The 20,787-nt window shown below is 44.5% G+C and overlaps 1 protein-coding gene across 1 annotated transcript in view; it reads right to left on the reverse strand.

Moving 5' to 3' along the window:
* Positions 1-20,787, reverse strand: part of vipr2 (vasoactive intestinal peptide receptor 2) — a 42,008-nt gene that overhangs the window by 19,265 nt on the left and 1,956 nt on the right. Inside the window, exons 2-4 of the mRNA XM_036553768.1 lie at positions 11,833-11,935; positions 5,880-5,987; positions 1-10 (exon numbers count right to left, since the gene is read on the reverse strand). The exon at positions 1-10 is cut by the window's left edge and continues 82 nt beyond it. Coding sequence (XP_036409661.1) covers positions 1-10; positions 5,880-5,987; positions 11,833-11,935 — 221 coding nt within the window. The remainder of the gene's footprint in view (positions 11-5,879; positions 5,988-11,832; positions 11,936-20,787) is intronic.

Genomic DNA, 20,787 nt, shown 5'->3' on the forward strand with positions numbered 1-20,787 from the left:
CTTATGTTTCCTGCAGGGAAACAGAGAGAGAGAGAGAGTCTCCGTCACACCCCCACAGGCCTGGTCTTCCCCCAAGCCTGAGATCCCAGGATCCTCGCATCAGCTTTGGACAGCCGGGCCGAACACAACCATTCAGTGGCCCAGGCCGGAGAAACCTGGCCAGAAAGTGCACGTGTCCTGTGTCCGTCCATATATAATGAAAAAAGACAGGAATATACCAGAGCAACACTTGTGTTGCACTTAGCATGTCAGGAAAACCGGATAAGAATATGGTGACAATGTGGTAACAAGGGCCATGTTCAGCAATGACACAAGAGTCTTCATGAAACCCAAAATGGGAGGAGCTATCTCAGTGGCTCACTGATTTGCACAAATCATAGCGTTTTGCTGAGGGCAGCAAAAGTCTTTTGACTGGTTCATGCAAGTCAGTGACAGACTGCACACGGCAGCTCCAGCTGCAATGGAGAGACTGTTAGGAATCACAAAATTTTAAAAAAATGCATGATTGAGTGACGCATTGCAATGTTGATACAATATATTTATGTAATAAATACATACTTTTTCAAAAGTATCTCTGTCCCATTGTTCCTGTCTGGTCCTGAGCTCCATGATTTGTTCTCTTTACAGCAAATCATTGTGATATTCCACTAAAAACAGTCAGTGAAAGTGAATTCCCATCTATATTTCAGGGCTTGGTGGCTAAGTGAGCTAAATATTTAATGTGTGTCTTTGAACTGGGCATATCAGGGAAAAGGGGGGGGGGGCGCAGGAGAGTATCACACAATGCAAAGAGGGCAGAGACGAAGCACTTAGGGCTGGGCCGTCGGAGCAGAATGCAATCTCCACCGGAGCACACTAATCGGTTTGTTTATTTGCCTCTGCGAGCCCCCACAGACAGGGAGAGTGCTGTTCACCCGGAGTATTCTTTCCTCTACACCCTGCCCTGAGAGAGGAGCTGTCCCACTCCCCCCCCCACCCCCCAAACCCGCAAAACACCAATGGAACTACCCAGCGCTCATCCCGTGTCGACTGGTGCCTGCCCGTCGGTTCCCAAGTTCCCAGTGCGAGAGCCTTCACGTTGGGCCATGGGGGCCAAAAAGCTGAGCTACGAAGGGTCCCCAAGTTGAGCAATAATGCGCCCTCAGGTTATGAACGGCCCTCAAGCTGAGAAGCAATGTTCCCTCGAGCTATGACGGGCACTCAGCTAGAGAAGAGATGTCCCCTGATGCTACATGTAGAGCCCAAATGCTGAACTGTGAAGGGCCCTCAAGCTGAGAGCCCTCGAGCTGCAAAACTACTCAGGTTCTGACTAAAGTCAACTCATGAGGACCCTCAGGTTCCCTCTCATCAGACAGTAGTATGTATTAAAACATGCAACCCAGAATATTCACTCAAACAGTTTATGTGAATGGGCAGTGCATGCAACAGAACATGCATTCGGGTGAAATGTGTGCAAACGGACAATATCCAGTAGATACTGTGCATCTGTAAGATGTGTCCAACACACTTTAGCATAATACCGAAACAATTTTCAATACACCTGTCACTGATTTCATATTTAAACACACATCACACACAGGGTGGCGTTTTACTGGAGAGACATCCTGTTCTGACATTGCAGCCACAGCATTCTACATTCCACATATTAGTGGAAACACATAGTAGCTGGAAAAATGAATAAATAAAAGCTCTCTGTTATAACTACAGGGTGAAAACAGGGAGAGAGCAGCAGCGGATGGGATAAGGGGAGGAGTTTAGCTGGAATGCACTTCAGCATACCCTGTTTCAGGCCTTTACTGTGAGTCAATCTGAGTTAGAAGTGTGTGGTGGCGTGCCAGCCAGGAAAGGCATTTGTCTTTGACTTTGACTTACAAGTAAATGCCAGTTTTCATTTTTGTTCCCTAGCAAAGACATGATGTTTTTGGTTAGTGGCTAAACTCAACAAACTGTGAATAAAACATGTGACACGTGCTTTTTCATTCCGCGTCAGAGTTGAGGAGGAATTATGCTTGAATCCCAGGGATTAGAGTAAATGACAGCAGCTTTCTGAAACGGTGAACTACAGCGAGATCAGCTGGGATAGATTTTTGTGTTATGCTGTTTTAATGTTGTCCCATCTGATCATTCCCGAGTCAGAAGGAATGTGGCATGTGATAATTTGTAATTATGTAGGCGCTGGGATGGGCAAAGCGCAAAGCAGGTGCACTAGCAGTGACTCAGATCTGTTTGCACTGATGGCATTTGCACAACTCTAAAGGACGCCTAATTTGGGCGGCGATGGGTGCTTTCTTGGAGGGCAGACTATGACACGATCCTCGTTTGTTCCCGGCAGACATGCATGCTTTGCACAGGCAAGGGCTGTCCAAACTGCCTGGGGAAACGGCACACAAGGAAGGAGTTCAGCAGCCGTATCATCTCGTGTCGGCAACCTATTCTTGCACCAATCAGGGGACTCCGTGGAGCAGCAGAACCTGAACAAAAGACTCCTGAAAACCTGGCCAGAGGCAAGGAACGTCGGGGGAAGTCGGGAGCTGCCCTCATTCACATTGTCGCGTGAAACAGTCGCATGAAATCACCTTCCTTGGAGCTTCGGGGGAGAGAGACGGGGAGGGAGCTTGACCTCATTCTAAGATATCGCACACGAGGTCCGCTTCATTTCTCTCTAAAAGAAACCAGGTGACTTTCACTGGCACTGCCTCGTTCAGGAGAAGATCCATCGCTCTGGTTGGCCTCGGAACTGCGAAAACTCTTCATAATTCAAGGCCAAACTCCATGCTGTCCTGAGCAGAGGAGTCTGGGTAACGGGACGTGGCATATATTTGAAAAATAGAAGACCAGCTGCCATTATGATTTTGTTCCAAAAAATCTGACCCTGACAGAATGCTGACACCCAAAATATCTCTCTTTAAACAAATTAAATTATGCAATCTCTTTTAGACCCTTTTATTACGATTTTTTTGCACTGCAAACAAGAATTTCCCTGACTATAGAACTCTCCATTGCAATTAGTTTGTCAGAACATAAGGACTATTCTGCACAATGTTCATTTTATTCACTGTGTTACAGCTGAGAGCTTCTGTTGAAACCTACGTGTGCATCTTTTCAATTCATTTCTGTTGTCCCAGACATATTCAATTTTAAGTTTCACTTCAGGCGTCATTTCATGACGGTTGAACCTAAATGACTCAAAGCGTCAAACATCATCCTGGCGTCTGTGGTAGAAAACAGCCTATCACTTAGAAAATGTAGTGCAGGATGAAACTGGACAGAAACCGCAGTCTCTGAGATCCACTATGCATAATGACTTGGTCATTTTCCTTCCATCTGTGTATCTTGAGTGCTGTTTATTTATCATACTTCTGTTGGAAGCCAAATGGAAGGAAAGTAGAGGTAGCTGCATTTTTGTTTAAGTGCTAAGTCTTTCAGGAGTCATATTTCCAGCTGATGCCACTTTGGTCCGGGTGGCCATGTGAGGACAGACATGCAAAACACATTGTCTAAAATGTTCAAAGAATTCATCAAATCATTCATTTCAGTACTTACAAAATCATTTTCTTTACTCTATGAGATAAAGAATTATTGCTCAAAGAGGCAACGAGGCCTGTCTGCAAATGTGCAAATCTGTTCACAAAGGCCAGCCCCATCCAAAGCCATCTGGTCCACCAACGTGAGGTCTCTAGCCCTAAGTGTATCTGTAAAGGCTTGCTGAAAGGATGTACACGGACGAAACCGCTCAGACAACATCACAGGGTGCCTCCACGCGGCTACAGCCAGGCGCAAAAGGAGCAAACTGTTTTTTTTTTTTTTCACCGGGAGAATGCTAATGCTTCACAGCGACTCTCGAGCGGGAGCTGAAATTCTCCAGCTCGGCAGATATCGTCATCCCGCTCTCAGCGTTGCACCCTTTCCTCTCACACAGCCAGGCGCTCCTTCTCTCTCGGCCTCCTCAGGTTACGCTCCTTGCTGACAGCTGCAGCAGCAGCGCCCCACCTGGGAACCGCACCTTTGGGTTGCAAGATCTGCCTGGTGAACCACCACACAGCAGCACTAGGAAACCTGCACAGACTCTACGAGGCAGCAGTGCACCATAGTGGTTATCGAGCAGGACTTGTAACCAAAAGGTTGCCAGTTCGGTTCTCAGCTGGAGCACTGCTGCTGTACCCTTGGGCAAGGTAGATAACCCAGAATTGCCTCAGTAAATATCCAGCTGTATAAACAGATCCATTGTAACCTATGTTAGTAGCTCTTAACAGCGTCTGCTAAATGTCAAGGCAGGCTGCTTCGCTGCTTTGGGTTTCCTGCCTTTGGTTTCCTGTGCCATTTCATGCACGTCTTTTTCGTGTGAAGCTATAGCCCATTTCCCTGACGCTGCAGCTGATCCGTAATCAAGCTCACAGCATTTTCAGGATGACTTAAAGTGACTATGTCTGAAAAAGCACACACTTGCCAGGTTATAAGGTCTAAGGTGACAAGAACTTTAAAAAGGAAAGCATCTGAAATGGAGAGAAAGTAATAATAATAATAATAATAATAATAATACTTGTGCCGGAGACAGAACTTGAAGTATTGGCCTTGCAGGGAAGCCAAATCTCCTCTAAAAATTATTCAGAACAAAGTTTTTTAAAATATTGCACCTTTTTCTTACTACATAAATAAAAAATGCATCAATATAAAGCAACATATAGGAAGCTTGTTCCACAGAAACCTTGATCATAGAGATAAAAAAAGCATCTCTTTCAATTCATGAGTCAAAGTGCTTGCAGTGTTAACTCTGATAAACAATAAGCTGACGAGCACAGTTTTGGTCTTCTAAAATGAACCGTTTGGTGGTGCCTGAATAATGAGATGATTATCTTGAGACAGATACACTCCTAAAGCCTATGATAAGGTCAAAATATTATGATGTTGCAACAACCACCTTTGGTAATCTTGAAATTCTCAGATAGTTGTCTTGTAATATTGAGATACGAGTATCTCCCTTCTCAGATTTTCTCTTTGGAGTAATTTCAGAAACATAAGACCAACCTATCCATGTCTTGTTTTGGTGACCTATTTACAGCAGCGCGTTGAAAGGACTGGTTGCAGAGAGGGGATTCGTCACAGGAAGGCTTGCCTGAGTGCCTTCTACGCACTCACTGCGAGAGGCAGCACTAGCTGTGAGTGCCGGCCTGGAGAGCGCGGGTCGCTGAGCATTCTGGGAGAGAGAGCAGTGATTCATTCCGCCTCTGGCGTTACAGAGCAGATCGGTTTGCGCTTTGACCTTGCCTGCCGCGTCCTGCCGCGACTCCGCCACCGATGAAGACGCCCGTTGATAAATGGGAGATGGGCTGCATTTAGCTTGGTGCACCTTTCAAAGACCTCCAACGAAAAGGAGGTGCCGCACTGAGAGAGACAGGCTGGGGATTCAGCCAGGACGCCAAGAAGCAGCCTTAGTGCTGTGATAAGCAACAGAGCACTGGGGATTTGTCAAACACCAGCTTTTGGGTGGGGCCTCAGCTTCTCCCCCAAATGAAGGCACCTCCCACAGCACAGCATTCCCATCACTTCAAACAGTAAAGGCACAACTTCCAAGGACAGTCCCGGTTTTCCCAGGAGGTTCCCCATCCGATCACTAAACAAGTGCGGCCCCAGTTTCTTCAGACATTCGGCACGGGAAGCCTAAGCCCCGGTATGGCCACCCTCAAAATGGCGAGCGATTATTATTGCAGGAGTTCTTTCACAATATATCCAGCCGTAAAAGTTCAAATGTATCAGACGTTCCCAGCACGCGATGAGGTCACGCGCTGCACGGGATGCCGGAGAACATCAGATAAACGCGGCAGGGTATTTGAAGCCTTATCATCTCTACCGATAAATGCACCGCATGGGTGACGACTTACCGTTTCTGCCAAAGAGGTTCTTGAGCGGTACCGGACAAGGAATGGTGACCACCTTCCCCACCTCCGAGTGGTCCCAGCACGATATGTTATCCCAAGTCCCTCTGCAGCCTGATAAGACAACAACACCAAAAATGAGTCATTCATATCTGGGCTCTGAAGTTTACAGCTGTCTGTGACTGAGTGCCCTAACACCACAGCACGAGGAGGTCATGCAAAGGTATAACTGTGTAACTCTGAAGGCCCGACAGTCTGGAGACTGAGGCTGGAGATGTCAACCTTTGCCCATTCCTTATTAATACAGTGCTGCTTGAAAGTTTGTTTCCAGACATGGTCTTTGTTTTTGTTAAAAAAAATAAAATAACCTTATTAAATGTACATCCAAACCCCAATTTGTAAAGCAGACTTTCCAAATGATGGACACAAACCAAAAAAAGTTATATTTTCATTATTTATTCAACAAAAGTGGTTTATCTCACAAAAACTGAAAATTTGACTTGTGCAAAAGTATGTGAACCCTTTTATTTAGTAGCTTGTGGCACCTCCTTTTGCAGCCATTACTTCAACCAAATGTCTTCTGTAACCACCGACCAGTCTCCCACATCTGCCTTTGGGGATTTTTGCCCACTCCTCCTTGCAGAACTCAGCCAGTTGAGAGAGGTTGGAGGGACATCTGGCACGTACCACCTGCTTCAGGTCTAGCCACAACGTTTTGATTGGATTGAGGTCCGGACTTTGACTAGGCCAATCCAGAGTACGAATCTTCTTTCTTTTAAGCCATTCCTTGGTGGTTTTGCTTGAATGCTTTGGGTCGTTGTCTTGTTGCATCACCTATTTTCGGCCCAGCTTCAGCTCCATGACTGATGGCAGGAGATTCTCATCAGGAATTTGTAGATAGGCCTGAGAATTCAAGTTTCCCTGGATAATATAGAGTCGTCCAGGCCCGGAGGCAGAAAAGCAGCCCCAGACCTTCACATTTCCACCACCATGCTTCACTGTTGGGAGGATGTTCTTTTCTTGGAATTCAGTGTTGGCTTTTCTCCAAACATGGCGGTTTTGATTATGACACAATAAATCTATTTCGCACTCATCTGTCCAGAGAATGGACTTCCAAAAGGCCTCTGGTTTGTCCAAATGCTCTCTGGCAAAGTTGAAATGGGTTTTGTTCTTTTTTGAGAGCAGAGGCTTCCTTCTAGCAACCCTCCCATGAATGTCATGTCTGTTCAATTTTCGTCTGATTGTAGACACATGTACATTTACTCCAGTTGCTGCCAGAGAGGTCTGCAACTCTCAAGAGGTGATGTGTGGGTTGGCCTTTACCCCATTTATTATTTTTCTGTTGCTTCTTGACAATAGTTTTGATGGGTGTCCACTTCTAGGCAGAGTTGTGGTCATGTTGAATGCCCTCCATTTGTAGATGATTTGTCTTACAGTGGATGGATGGAGCTAGAATCTTTTGGAGATGGTCTTATAGCCTTCCCCAGACTGATGGGCTGTCACCTTCTTCCTGATGTCCTTGGATATCTCCTTTCCTCTTGGCATTGTTGGTCTTTCTGGGTACACCTTGGCACCTCTCTCTTTTAATCAGTGTTGCCCAACCCCTTTCCTAAGGATGTCTAATTTGATTGGTCTACTTAACTGATTAATTAAGCACCCAAATGTGTTTCACCTGAATCTGTTACCCACTTGACTTTACCAATACAGCTGGGGGTTCACTTACTTTTGCACATACACTAATTCCATCTTTCATGTAGTTTTTTGGCTACTCACACAATTCCCTCTAAACAAACACATGCAATTGATAAACATACATCTGACATTTAATATATAAAAAAAACTGGTGATGATAAAATAAGAAATTCATGGTAAAACAACAGAAAACTCTGAACTGCTCAAGGGGTTCACATACTTTCAAGCAGCACTGTATATTCAGGATGTATTAATATATTAGGAAACTAGGCAAAGGCATTCATTTGTAAGAACAGCATCATACAGTAAAGAGTAAGTTAGGAGGAGGAGGAAGGATGCAGAAACCCTTAAACACAGAAGAGAACAGGATTTATATTTCTGAGGCCACAGGTGCTGCTGGATTCAGGTAATTGGTGAGGGATTGTCTGAAATCTCCTCCATGGCTGTGTCCAATTTAATGATCTTAATGATCTGCCATCTGCTATAAGTAGGCACGGATTTACGAATATTATCTGCAACGTTTTAGTAAATAATGGCCCGTTCTGATTCCCCACATTTGCAGCCAGAGGGCTGCTTCAGGACCAGCACTGGGAAGGACAGGTCTAATGAGTCTGTGTTAACAGGGTGTATCTAGCTAAGGGTTTCACGTCTGGAGCTTCAGCCTACGAGGCCTAAGAGAAGGACAACATTTTCAGCTTCAGGCAACAGGTAAATGAGTAAACGCACACAAATACAGCATCCATCAGGTGCCTGAGAATCGAGTGGTGCCTGAGAAAGCAGAGTGGAATGAGTAATGGACATCACTGGCGGCTGGAGATGAGGGAGATAGAGAGAGTGTTTGTACAGAAAAAAGAGTACTCTCAAGTGTCTCTATTTTCCTGGCTCAGGAACCGCATCAGTCGCAAGCAGATTAACAGCTCATTTTATTATATTTTACATGAGATAAATATATTTTTGTACCCCCTCCTCCCCCAACATGGCCATGTAACCAGGAGGTTCCAGGTTTGACTCCCCTGGTGAAATACTGCTGCTGTAACCTTTAGCAAGGTGTTGCACCAGAGTGGCTTCAGTGACAATTCAGCTCTATGAATGTATGTGAAATGTAAACTTTGTAATTCTACCTATAATGATAAGAGTACCTACTAAATAAATAGACACTACATACTATAGGTATGCCAGAAAAGAAGTTGATTCTCTTAATTAAGCTCTACAATTTCCCCCTCTCCCTACACCCCTACTTTTAATAGTGTATTAATGTTAAGTTATGTTACGTTATGTTACATTATGTTACGTTTCATTAAAACAGTTCCAAATTGTTCCTATTGGTCAATCTGTGTTCCAGCGGTGACAATATTCCCTGATATACCACAGGTAAATGCAATTTTCATACATTGTTTTGATCACATTGTTCATTGAGTACCTGTTGCTCTTATGAAACAGAATTATTATTGGATGAACTCAAGGCTTGGCGACTTAGGTAGTGACATAAAGAGGAGGGAAAAAAGTTTTTATTCATTTAGATGAAACACCATTTGCAGGGAACTTAAAACATTCCCTAGCCATGCTAATATTCACGATATTCATATACTAGCTAGCTAGCTAGCCAACTAATCCTAGATAGACTGCAAGAAAGGTAAATAATGTAGCCAAATTAAGTGGTCACAAGGCACAGCACCCACCACAAAGTTACGGCAACTATCACTTGAGAGCAGCAAATAGTGGAGTTGCATTTGTCAATCCGAAAGAAAATGTGTGCACCCTCTGCTGCAAAAAGAGACTGAACACCTGAACACTCACATTAATTGTGCTGTGATTGGACATGTACGAATGAATGGTCACAACAAAGAGAGGTAAGTGGTTGTTGTAGCGAGTCAGCATTTTAACTCTACTCTGTAAAGTTGACTTGAAAAAAACTAAAATGTCTCAAAAGCCCCCTTATTATCTTATAAGTGCCAACACTTACTGTACCCACAGAGGAAGGCTAGCATAGAGGTCAAACATTAATCCACTATAGATGACAGACTAAGACGATAATCTTCTATGTTATAGGGGTGAAAGAAAGTTCAAACTATTAACGGAGGTCATGTCCTTCATATCCAGTTGCAGCGGTATATAGTAATGTGTGGCCCAGTCTACGTCACCCATCTGGATAGGTGAATTTACTGGGTGCACAAACTGTTCCATGAATTGACTTTCCCTTGGGCCAAAAACAGAGCTGTAGTGGTCATCATACCTATTGTCTGCCTAATGAATCTCCAGGGACTACTTATGAGGATGACAGTAGTGCTGATTAAGATGGCAGAAACAGTCCAATCAGCTACTGAGATGCACACCTTTACATTGCCACTTCCGTTTCCCACAATGCACTGCAAAAATGTTTTAATTATGTTATTTTTCAGCTGTAGCATGTCTATAAAAAGATTTTAAAAATTGGCAAATAAATGTGGGCAAGAGCAGACACTGGGCCAAAATCCAGCCACACTGGTCCTTCAAGGAAACAGGTTTGACACCATAACACCCCTACAGTAATGTGATTTACAGGAGGGCTTGTTTCCTTGTTGGCACTATGGAGTGTTGACAGGCATTGTTCAGCCTTGGAGAGTTCATTCTCTCAAAAGGGACAAGGGAAAGTTGCCTTGAAAACAAAGCACAAAGCGCAAAAAAAAAATTGAGATCACACTTCAGTCATTAAATTCTGGTGCTATGGTTTGGAAGTGGGTATCTGTCAGGGGACTCAAATTCACTTCCAGAAAAGTGCTGCCGGCACACTTGGCCAATGCTGGCTTCGTTCATCTAATTATGAAAGATTATCCAAATAACCAAACACTGTGCTGTGTGCATTTGCCAAAGATGTCAAACAATATGATTAAATCAGTCCAGTCTGACCTCTGTTCTACACTACGGGCAGACAGAAAGAGATATAGTTTCAGCAACAGTGCCTTTTGGCTCATTAGTGGCTCAGATCCCTATGGATTTTTCCAATTTGTTGAATTTATTTTCTACAGTTTTCCCTGGACACAGCTGAAAAGTAACAACTTGTAATTTCTCGTAGGCGTATATGTAGAGTGCAGTATTGTACTCAGAAGACAGTATTCTACAAATCACACCATTAATTTAGAAGTTTAGTTCATCACAAAGATTTTGGAATGTAACACTTGAATGACAAGGTCTTGAAGGTGTAATGCTGAATGACAATCAGTCTTAAAGGGAAAAAGAGAAGTGAGAAAAGGTCAAAGTAGCGAGCAAGTTTCATTCATATTAAAGCCACAAGGTGACCTACACTTACAGAAAAGAATATAATAGAATTTATCTAGATGGTAGCAGCTGCAAAAATACAATATCCAATCATTACAACTAGATTCATTACCTACCACATATCGTACATCCTATGAAAAATAGTTACAAAATAATTACAAATTCATGATCATAACCCTACCAACAATGAAAACAAACCGCTAGAAATACAAAATTTATTCAGGTCACTCTACAGACAGCACAATGAAAATTACAGCAAAACCCATTAGAGTCAAGCTATTAAACAGAGTTATTAAAAGATCTACTCCCATGTATGTCTGTATGTACCACCTTAAGATTATCTTCTCAAACACATCGGTGATGTTGTGATCATTGCAGTGTGGCATGCAATGTTTATTTCAAGCACTTTAAAATCAGGAGTGCCTCTAGCATCTACGGTAAACACCAGAAAGATGGAAGGAGAAAAAAAAAAGAACTGAAAAAACAGAACTCAAATGAAGATAATTTTCTACAGGTGTATGCTTCACTTGAAACCGAAGCCTTCGCCTTGATACAAAGTAGGGGACAAGACAATGTCTACGGCCACACAATCCTACTGGAAACACATAGATTTATTCAAAAAAACAACAAAATATTATTAAAGAATTGTTTTGCTTCAGATGCGCTTTAGAAGTCCAAAAATATTCACTTTTTCAAAAGACTTCATTACAGTCTTTCAGAGAGCAATGAAACTCTGTCCTGTGTTTCATCTACCTTCCCTTTTATACTGCAACAAAACAGCCTGTTGTCAGTGCAAGAAGGGTAAAAGTGCAGCTACAACACATGAACGACTGATGTGTCCGCTGTACAGAAATATTTACCTGTTCATTTTACTCTGGCCCACACAGAATGATATGCGGACATGTTCTACACTAAATCCCTCTGCATTTGGTATATGAGGGTTAAGTATCATTATCTGACCTCCTCTTGGTGTTTGCTTGAATGAATTTCAAAGGAAATTAGAGAGAATTACCTTTGGAGCCGAAAGGGGGCTCGTCTTTCAGTCTCGCCGTACATTCTTCCTCCGCCCTCTTCAGGTCTGACAGGAAGTGACACGTTGGATGCCTTCCGCTGACCTGAAAACAAACAGGAAGACAGTAACAATCAAAACAGCCTCAGAGTGTAACTCAAAAAATAAACAAGTGTCAGTTATTTTTTTCAATTAAAGCAGTCAACGTCTGCATCTCAGTCATTTTGGTGTTTGCTCAACGTGCTGGACTGTGTTTGTGAAGGCTTTAAGTCTTTGCAATTAATTTTCAATCAAAGTTAAGAAGAAAAGTTCATTGAACCCAGGGGTTGGACTACATAATAAAAGCTTAGTGAGAGGTCAGCATGGATAGTCTTTTGGGTCATGATTTTTTTTTGTGTTCTCCCATCCAATTCTAGAGCCAAAATGAGGATCACTTATTTCAAACTTCTGCTCATTTCTCAACACTAACATGTGCTGCTAGATGGGGATTATATTTTGTGCGAGGGCAGAGGGGCTGGTGGATCATTATGCAGGCGTACCGCTGAGCAGTCAAATATCTACATGCACCACTGTCTAAAGTGCTGCCCGTAGTGCTTGAGAATGACCTGTCACACCTCATCAACCTTCACAGGGGATCTGGGGTGATGAGCTACAAGCAGACAAGTACGTCGGAGGAATCCGCTGACGCTGGTTAGCCTTTTTAAATGTTTTGTTCCTAACAGGTCTCCTTTCGTACGAGTCCGTCCCAGCCCCATTCCATTATTTAAAGTCCCTCAGTCCTCCCTGTGCCCCTTCCAGGTCAAAAGCTGCCTTGAGTATCGTAAATCCTGCTCGATGATATTCGTTTAACACAAAAAACACTGTTTTAGCCACCAACAGGACCCTGCTAAGTTCCTGTGATTAAGGCTGTCGGCCTGACATTAAGGGACCATTTGGAAAAGTCGCATATGGGCTCCTCTCAGAGCTCCCAGCATGTTAATCTTATCAGAGCCGTAAGCGTTGGTGTTCACCGCACATGTCCTGCCCAGCGATGTGCACCAGGCACTGTACCACTCCAAACAATACGGGAGAGAGAGAAGGGAGGGAAAAGAAACCCTGTTTATTCGGCACGTCCTGCCTCTCTCTGCTGCTCTGATCGCGCGCCAGGGCAGAAGAAAGAGTCCGGGGGAAGTTAATCATTTGGTACATCGGAACAACAGGTAACCCTGCTCGTTTAAAAAAAAGAAAAATGGAAAGAAAAGTTTACGCATTTCCATTCAAAGTTTACCTGTGCAGCACAAGCTGTGTTAATACAGCTCACTAATAAGGACTGGAGTGTTTCAGTTCCTGAGGTCAAAATCAAGACTGTGACAATTAAAAGCAAACTCCTGTCAATTCCTTGCCACGGGCTGCAACAGGCTCACGGTGCATTTCAGTCAATCAGAGGCTAATTAACAGAACACATCACTATGTAAATTGGAAGGCTTCCACTGACTAAACTTTAATTAAAGACTCTAAATCCACTGTGAGGATTTCATGTCGGGCTTTAAAAGCGTGTCTTTAAATAAGGCAGACACCAGGCTGACACACACACACACACACACACAGCACAGGGGTAACACGGTGGTCGGGGGAACTGGGCATATAACCGGGGACTGCAGGCTCAATCCCAGATTGGGCACAGCCGTATCGCACGAGCAGGATGCTACAACTGCACTGGTGGGCTGAATGAATAAATGGATATGGGATTTATTTAGTTATTAAATGTATTTATATCAGAGACCATGTACAAAATACAATAGTCTCAAGGGAAGGTGCTTTGTACCAGATTTAGCTACTAGCTAATTTTCCATCTGCAGTCCCTGGGCAGGTGAAGGAAACAATAAAACACAAAACAAAACCTAACATCACCACTACAAATAGGCCAACATCCTATTCATACCCACGCAGGCACACGCAGACACGCAGACACACACACACACACACACACACACACACACAAACACAGAATAACACACTTCACAGGAATAAACACGTGACAGAATATAGATATGAAAATATTACATACATATATCCAAAGTTATTAAATCAGGTTATGAGAATGTCAAATTAATGCTGACAAGACTGGTTACTTAAAATCCATTTTTTAACTTCACAAGAGAAAATATGGAAGGTTTTCAGATTGGCGGGGAGCTTATTCCATAATGCTAAAATAATTACAAAGCAATTGTAATTTGTAAATTTGTAAAGCCCTGAATGAATTAAAGGATCGGGTGGTGGTAAAAATGACCTTGCTAAAACATGGGCTGAGACAGTCCCTTCCCCATAGCTGAGAGCAGCAAATAAGGCTGTCTGCATCAGCCAGGTGTATTAGCAGCAAGATGAACAACAGGCACATGTAGTATTATCAGTCACAATTATTATCAGTGGCAAAATATTCTGCTCTTTAAAAAAAAAAATCCATCACAAGAATGCTTATCAGCCGCGCTAATGAGTCCATTTTCACCCTCTGATTACCCAGGTAAGTGTATACACAGTAAGCAGGTGTGGACTTTAAACAGGCCAGCACACGCAGCAAGCACCGTGCCATTAATGTTGGCAGCACTGCTGAGATGAAATGCGCATTATTAAGCACTAATCCCATACAGAATATTTAGCTATTACCACCCTCCCAGATTATCCTCCATTTGCTGCGATATCTTGGCCAGAGCTGTCCAAGGACAGTAGCACAAATCCCCCCATTCCCCCTTCCAGCTGGACCAGCGACCCTGCCATTTCTGCAGACGGTTCATACTAGCAGCCTCTAATTATCCACAGTGCGCGGGACACACAGAAACAGCACATACTTGTAAACAGAGATTTGTAATCCTGCCCTGACCCAATATTGTGATGTTTGGCGGTCAGAGGAGCCCAGGAACATTAAAAAAATAGAGCAGCAACCCCCATTCCTGGCCTCTAAGAACAGCATCACACACCCCACGCCCCACGCCCCACACCCCGCTCCCCACTCCACACGCACCTTCCTCCTCTTTTGTGTCATTCCTGCTATTGTTGGGGGCATTGTCGTGTAGAATAGTAGTGCAGGACATGTAACCGAAAGGTTGTTGGTTTGATTCCCCACTGGGGCACTGCTGCACTGCCAAACCACAGTTGCCTCAGTAAACATCTTGCTGTATAAATGTATAATATTGTAAAAAAAAAATTAAAAATATAACCGATGTGAGTCACTATGGATAAGAGCATCTGCTAAATGCCAATAATGTAATACAATATAAATGAGAAGCAAGGATAACCCACAAATCCATGAGTGTCCTGAGAAAAGGCTGCTGGTTTCAATCTCCAGGTGGGACAAAGCTGTTACACCCTGGGGCTTGATATTTACTGTTCGAAAACACAGCACTCCAAAAATGAGCTAATGTTGAATATTAGGTTTGCAGTTTTGCCCCTGGATGAAGGTGTCTGTGATGTGAAGAAGATTTATTGCTGTGGGTAAATCTGCAATGTGAAACCAGTAGAATTGTGGTCGACGAGCAGCAGCAAGCCGGCAAGAGCAAATTTATTTACGATTATAAATTCAAATTTATTTCAAAACCACTTCCGGCTTGACTGAATTTTCCTGGTCTGAAACGAGTGAACCTAACCGAAATAAAAAGGTTATCCTGAATGTGGACTAGAATGCAAATCACCACATGTGAACCAGATCTGAAAGCGCCCTGGGTGCGTGCTGTATTTGAGTCATTCCGCAGATTGTTCCAGGGTCCAGCATTCATTGCTGAGCACCTGCAGCACAAAGCCTTTGGCTTTGGCTTTATCGTTCTCTACAGACTGTACCGTTACGCCAGAGAATGCAGGCAGCCTGCGAGCTGTGATTCTGCTTCTCCTGTCCATAATCTGGTGCTTCACCGACGAGCTGCGGTAGAGACCGAAAAAACTGAACGAATTCAGTGTCTATCTGTGGATGTCACTGTCCTTTTGGAAGCTCTGTGTGCTCCCGGTTTACATTCAGTGGATGGCCCTAGAACATATTTTTCAGCCGGTCGGGCCAGAGCAGGCCCGGTGATATGGGGGTGCTTCGGGGTACATTGCACCCCCAGACGGACTTCAGTGCACCCCCAGTTGTCCCCTTATATTCCGATGTCTACGTAGTATTTATTACACTTATTTTTTAAGATATTACTTTTTGTGCCCCTCCCGAATCGATTGCAATTGCACCCCTCTGTATTTTCTCCTGAATCAGACTGCATTCTGCCTTCATATTGCTCAAATTGTTGTGGACTGAACCCGCACTCTCGCCGAGTTGGTCTCCAAACTGCTCGCCACGCTGGCAGTCTCGGCGTAGCTGTTCTAATTTGCACCCTGGTGTGGTGAATCATTGGCAGGTGTTTCTCACACAGCTGCCAAACGACCCAGGCTACACTTACACTCAAATCAACCGGTCCGGCAAACTATGTGTGAAGTAGTTCTTATACGCCAGCGAGATGCTGTCCTTGTTGGAAGCAATTCTCAAACTGTGATGGGGACTGATTTTTTTTTTGTATTGTTTTATTAATTACATGCAATACGCCCAGGTCTGAGCTGCCAGTGGACACAGATGAATGAGAAAGAAAAGATGCTTCTCAGCTTGGAATGGTTATCAGCATATCAGGCAGCAACTGCCTTCTCCCCTGAGTGTAGGAGCCGTACAAAATGTTTAAAAAATGAAAATATGAAAAAAAATGATGTTAAAGATGTGTAAAACAAGAATCATCCTTTCATTTCAAAATGAGTGCTTCAAAAAAGTAAAAAAATTTTGGATCCCAGATTAACGCAGATGGTGCTTCCTCATGATTAGTTGGGCAGCTTGTCCATAATCTGCTAGTGGATCCTGAAAACTGTGCTGATTTTAACAATGGCAGCTATACCCGTAAAGCAAGACTTCATAGGGAAGCACTTCCACAAGCCTAGCCTTTATTGGATCTGCTCAAAGAAGACTAAAGGGGTTCAAAATTCAAAGCAGAGACATACAGAAAGGAATAGGTTGGTGTCTTTATCTCCCACTTTTGTCTAAACCCCCAGATGCATTATTGTGCCGTGTACCTGAATTAGACCTAAGTCCTGCCAAAGACATGCTTCCCTCTGGGTAATTGCAGTTTCATTCTCTGGATATACAAACAGGAATTCAGATTTAATTCATATTCTCAAATCTGAACTTAATCAGGAGCATGAAGCCATTTGAAGAGCACCCCCCCGTTCACTGCATTTTTTTTTTTTTTTTTTGAGGGGGGGGGGGGGGGGAGTCTGTGTTTAATATGCCCAACAAAGAGGAAACCGGTACTGATCCACGGATAGAAAATCTCATTTCAGACGTTTCATCCTGTACATCGGTTTCCAGTGGGATTAGGAGAGATCTGTCTCATAAACCACAGAGGCTTATGTGTAACATTGGTTTTATGATTAAATATATGTATCGATAGTGGGTAAACATTCTTTACATTTCAGGACAAACAAAGTTCAGAATATCAACTGGAACATCTGATACAAACAAACGGCAAACATATATATGTGTGTGTGTGTGTGTGTGTGTGTGTGTGTGTATGGGGGGGAATGGATTAGCCTGGTTTTATTGTAATTCATTAAATTAATTCATAATTCATGCAATTAATTAATTAATTTTAACTGATTGCATTGATTGTGATTGCATTACCTTCCTGAACTTCACATGGAGCTGTTTGTCAAAACGAGAAAAAAAAAAGGTTTTACGTTTAAACCAGCAATTGATCTCTGCTGCTTTATGACAAACTGTTTAATGCAACCCAATCTCTTGGACACAACTGAAACTACTAATGTGAAAAGCACAAAGGCACTATAATGCCACCTCATTTGACATAATTAAGTAAAAAAAAAAAAAATGGATCCGCCGAAGGATGATCTTCACTTAAATTGGCAGTCTAGTTAATCATGGAAAACAATCATAAAACAGGTTCAGGACTTGCACATGAGAATGTAAAATTCTAGGACACTAACAGGCCTTTACGTCAGTTTAGGCTTGCCATTTTGTCCATGGTGTAGCATCGTGTCATCGACGCTCAGGTGCCCTGCTCACACAATCCGCACTCTCTCTCCACCCCAGCCTGTGCATGTGGCCAGGTGTACAGCGGCAGCGAATGGGATTCGTTTTTAACATTTTCGTATGACATGACACGTGTGCAGTAACGCTCCCAGAGGTTCCCGCCTTCCCCTGTGAATCCTGGCAGGGAGTTCCATGCACTGTGTGGGAAAAAATGCCTCCTTGTGCCTGCCTTACCAAATTTCCACCTACTATCAAGCCCATCGGCCTTTACCCGCTTCTTGCACGCAGAATTACTGCTGTTTGTTTTCCCACCGCACTTATCACGGTCATCCATGGAAATGCAAAAGTGTGTGTGTGTGTGTGTGTGTGTGTGTGTGTGCGTGTGTGTGTGTGTGTGTAATCTGAAGACAGCACACAGGCCGCATCTTATCTGTTGGAGGTTAGAGGGCTGCGCACAGGACAGAGGCGGCGTCCTGTGACAGATTATCTCCCGTCCCCGCGCAGCCTGTTTGCACGGCGCCTTTCCCCTCCCGCTTGTGCAAACGCTCGCAAGACCTGCGGCTGAAGCATGCCTGCAACCGGGCCGCTAAACCACATCAGACGGCAGGAGCCGCCAGCCACCGCGAGGGAGGTGGTGCACTCTCAGAGGCAGCAGGAAGCAGTTCAACAGGATACAAGTGGTTCTTTTGAAGGGAGTACATGCACCAGTAGCGGGGTGTAGCGGTGAGGAGCAGGGCTTGTAACCGAAAGGTCACTGGTTCAATTCCCCCACTGGGGGCACTGCTTGGGCGATGTACTTAACCCACAATTTCCTCAGTAAATATCCAGCTGTTTAAACGGATAAAACTGTAATCTACGTAAGTCTCTCTGGATAAGAGCGTCTGCTGAATGACAATAACGAACTACTACATGCTCAATACATACTACATATAAAGAGAAACAGAATGGAATATATTTAGCTGGAGGCTTAAAAACAGACCTTTTCTTGTAAACACATGAGGACATGATAAACTCAAAGTCATATTTTTAGACTGAATTGAGCAGAGTGTCGCAACCCCAGTACTAAAACCAGCAGAGCCCAACACAGCCCGACAAGATTCAGACCGTCTCTTTCACTCTTTCCCCTTTCACTGTTCTGGAGTCAGTGCAGTGGGCCCTGTCCAGGCTGCAGTCTGCACCATCGTACTCGACGGCCACTGTTCTCTGATCAGTCGGTCGGTGCTCCGCCGGCCCTTCGAGCGGGCAGTTCGGATCGGAGGGGAATCTCCGTTTGGCGAGCAGCCGCGGTGTTCCCCCGCGCCTGTTCCAGCTCCCCCCGCCTCGCTGGCTGGGTTCCCTGCACAGGCTCGGCGTGCCACTGCAGCCGACGCTCCACAGCCAGCGTGGTTAAACAGCACATCAGGCTCAGTGTAAACGGGTTCCCGCTGACACTTCACTGCCAGAGCGATGCGCTATGGGGGTCCCTAGGGGTGCACTGCACCCCCAGACAACCCTCAGTGCACCCCCAGTTGTCTCCTTATATCCTGATGTCTACATACTATTTATGACTTTTTGTGCACCCCCGTGGATTGCAATTACACCCCTCTGTATTTTCTCCTGCCACCGAGTCTGCCCTATGCACCGAGAGAAATCGCAAATCCTACGCCCCTGAAGCCAGCTGAAGCCGCCGACCACCTGAGGGAGAGGCCGAGCAGAAGCTCTGCTCCTGTGGGGCGGAAAAAGCTGCCGTCGTCTGATTGGCTGTGTGCTCAGCAGAGCCCCGTAACAGCATCTGCCAAGGAGAGTCCTCCTTGAACACAGCTGGCCTGTTACAGAGGAGGCTGAGAGAAATCAGGTAAAGGACTCTCCTCCAGGCAACATGCAGGTACGTAACGCCACCTGTTACAAGGGGAAGTCCCTCATGGGAAAACGGCAATGATCCACACAATGAGCTTTGGGGCGAAAGGGAAGCTTCTGAACATGAAATATTAAATGAAACCTGAGTGGTCACGGCATTTTCATTTCAGTTTTTTATTAGTAGGATTTTTTTTTTTTTACATTTTTGAGTAGATATTTTGATTGACATTTTTTGATAACGTTTGCTCTACGATCGCCTCATGTCCATTGATTGGTCAGAACAGGGGTTAAAGAAGCAAGTAGAGAAATTCCACATTATCGTGTTTAATTTGTTTTCTCCAGTCCAGATTGATATCCCCCGTTTTGGTAGTTTCTCTTTTTTTTTAGTCAGGTAGGTGACCCGTCTGGAATGTCCTCGCCCTGTTTGCTCCACCAGGCGTGAAGAAACGTTAGTGCACCTGCGCCCCCCCCCCCCCCCCGCCTGTCCGCTGAGCAGCACCTGTACCGGCCCCTGCAGGGCATGATGGGAACTCATTCATCAGGCCTGGGGCTACCTGTTCTTGGCCTGGCATGTGCACCTGGACTAGCCCCGCCACAGGGCGCTCACACGGGAGGGACGAGCACCGGTGGGTTCTCTCTGTGACGCAATCTGCACTTCAGCGCATGTGTCTCTCTCTCTCTCTCTCTGGCGAGTCGACACTCTCAGAAAGGTGGGAACATTTCGAGCGAGACAGAGACATCAGAGCAAAATGGTTTTGAAAAACTGCCAAGACTCCATCAGCGTACGTACTCTTGAGAACAGACATCATCTGAATGTGTGCAGAAGCTAAGCCATCACATCAGATAAGGTCAAAGCTGAACCGTTGATTAAGTTCAGAATTACTATGCTAGCTAAGTGCTTTCATTGCGCCCCCAGTTCTTCTTAGTAACAAACTTTGCAGCAAGGAAGCGGGTTCCCTGTTTTCCAGCCTACAAACCCAGGTGGAGTTTACTGTTAGCTTACTATGCCATCCTGAGAGGTAAAGGAAGTGCACTACAGTTGTATAAGCTGAGATGAATTTGCCAAGAGTTCTGTTCAGATTCCCTGACTGGGT

This window comes from Megalops cyprinoides, chromosome 2 (assembly GCF_013368585.1).
Source record: "Megalops cyprinoides isolate fMegCyp1 chromosome 2, fMegCyp1.pri, whole genome shotgun sequence".
Lineage (NCBI taxonomy): Eukaryota > Metazoa > Chordata > Actinopteri > Elopiformes > Megalopidae > Megalops > Megalops cyprinoides.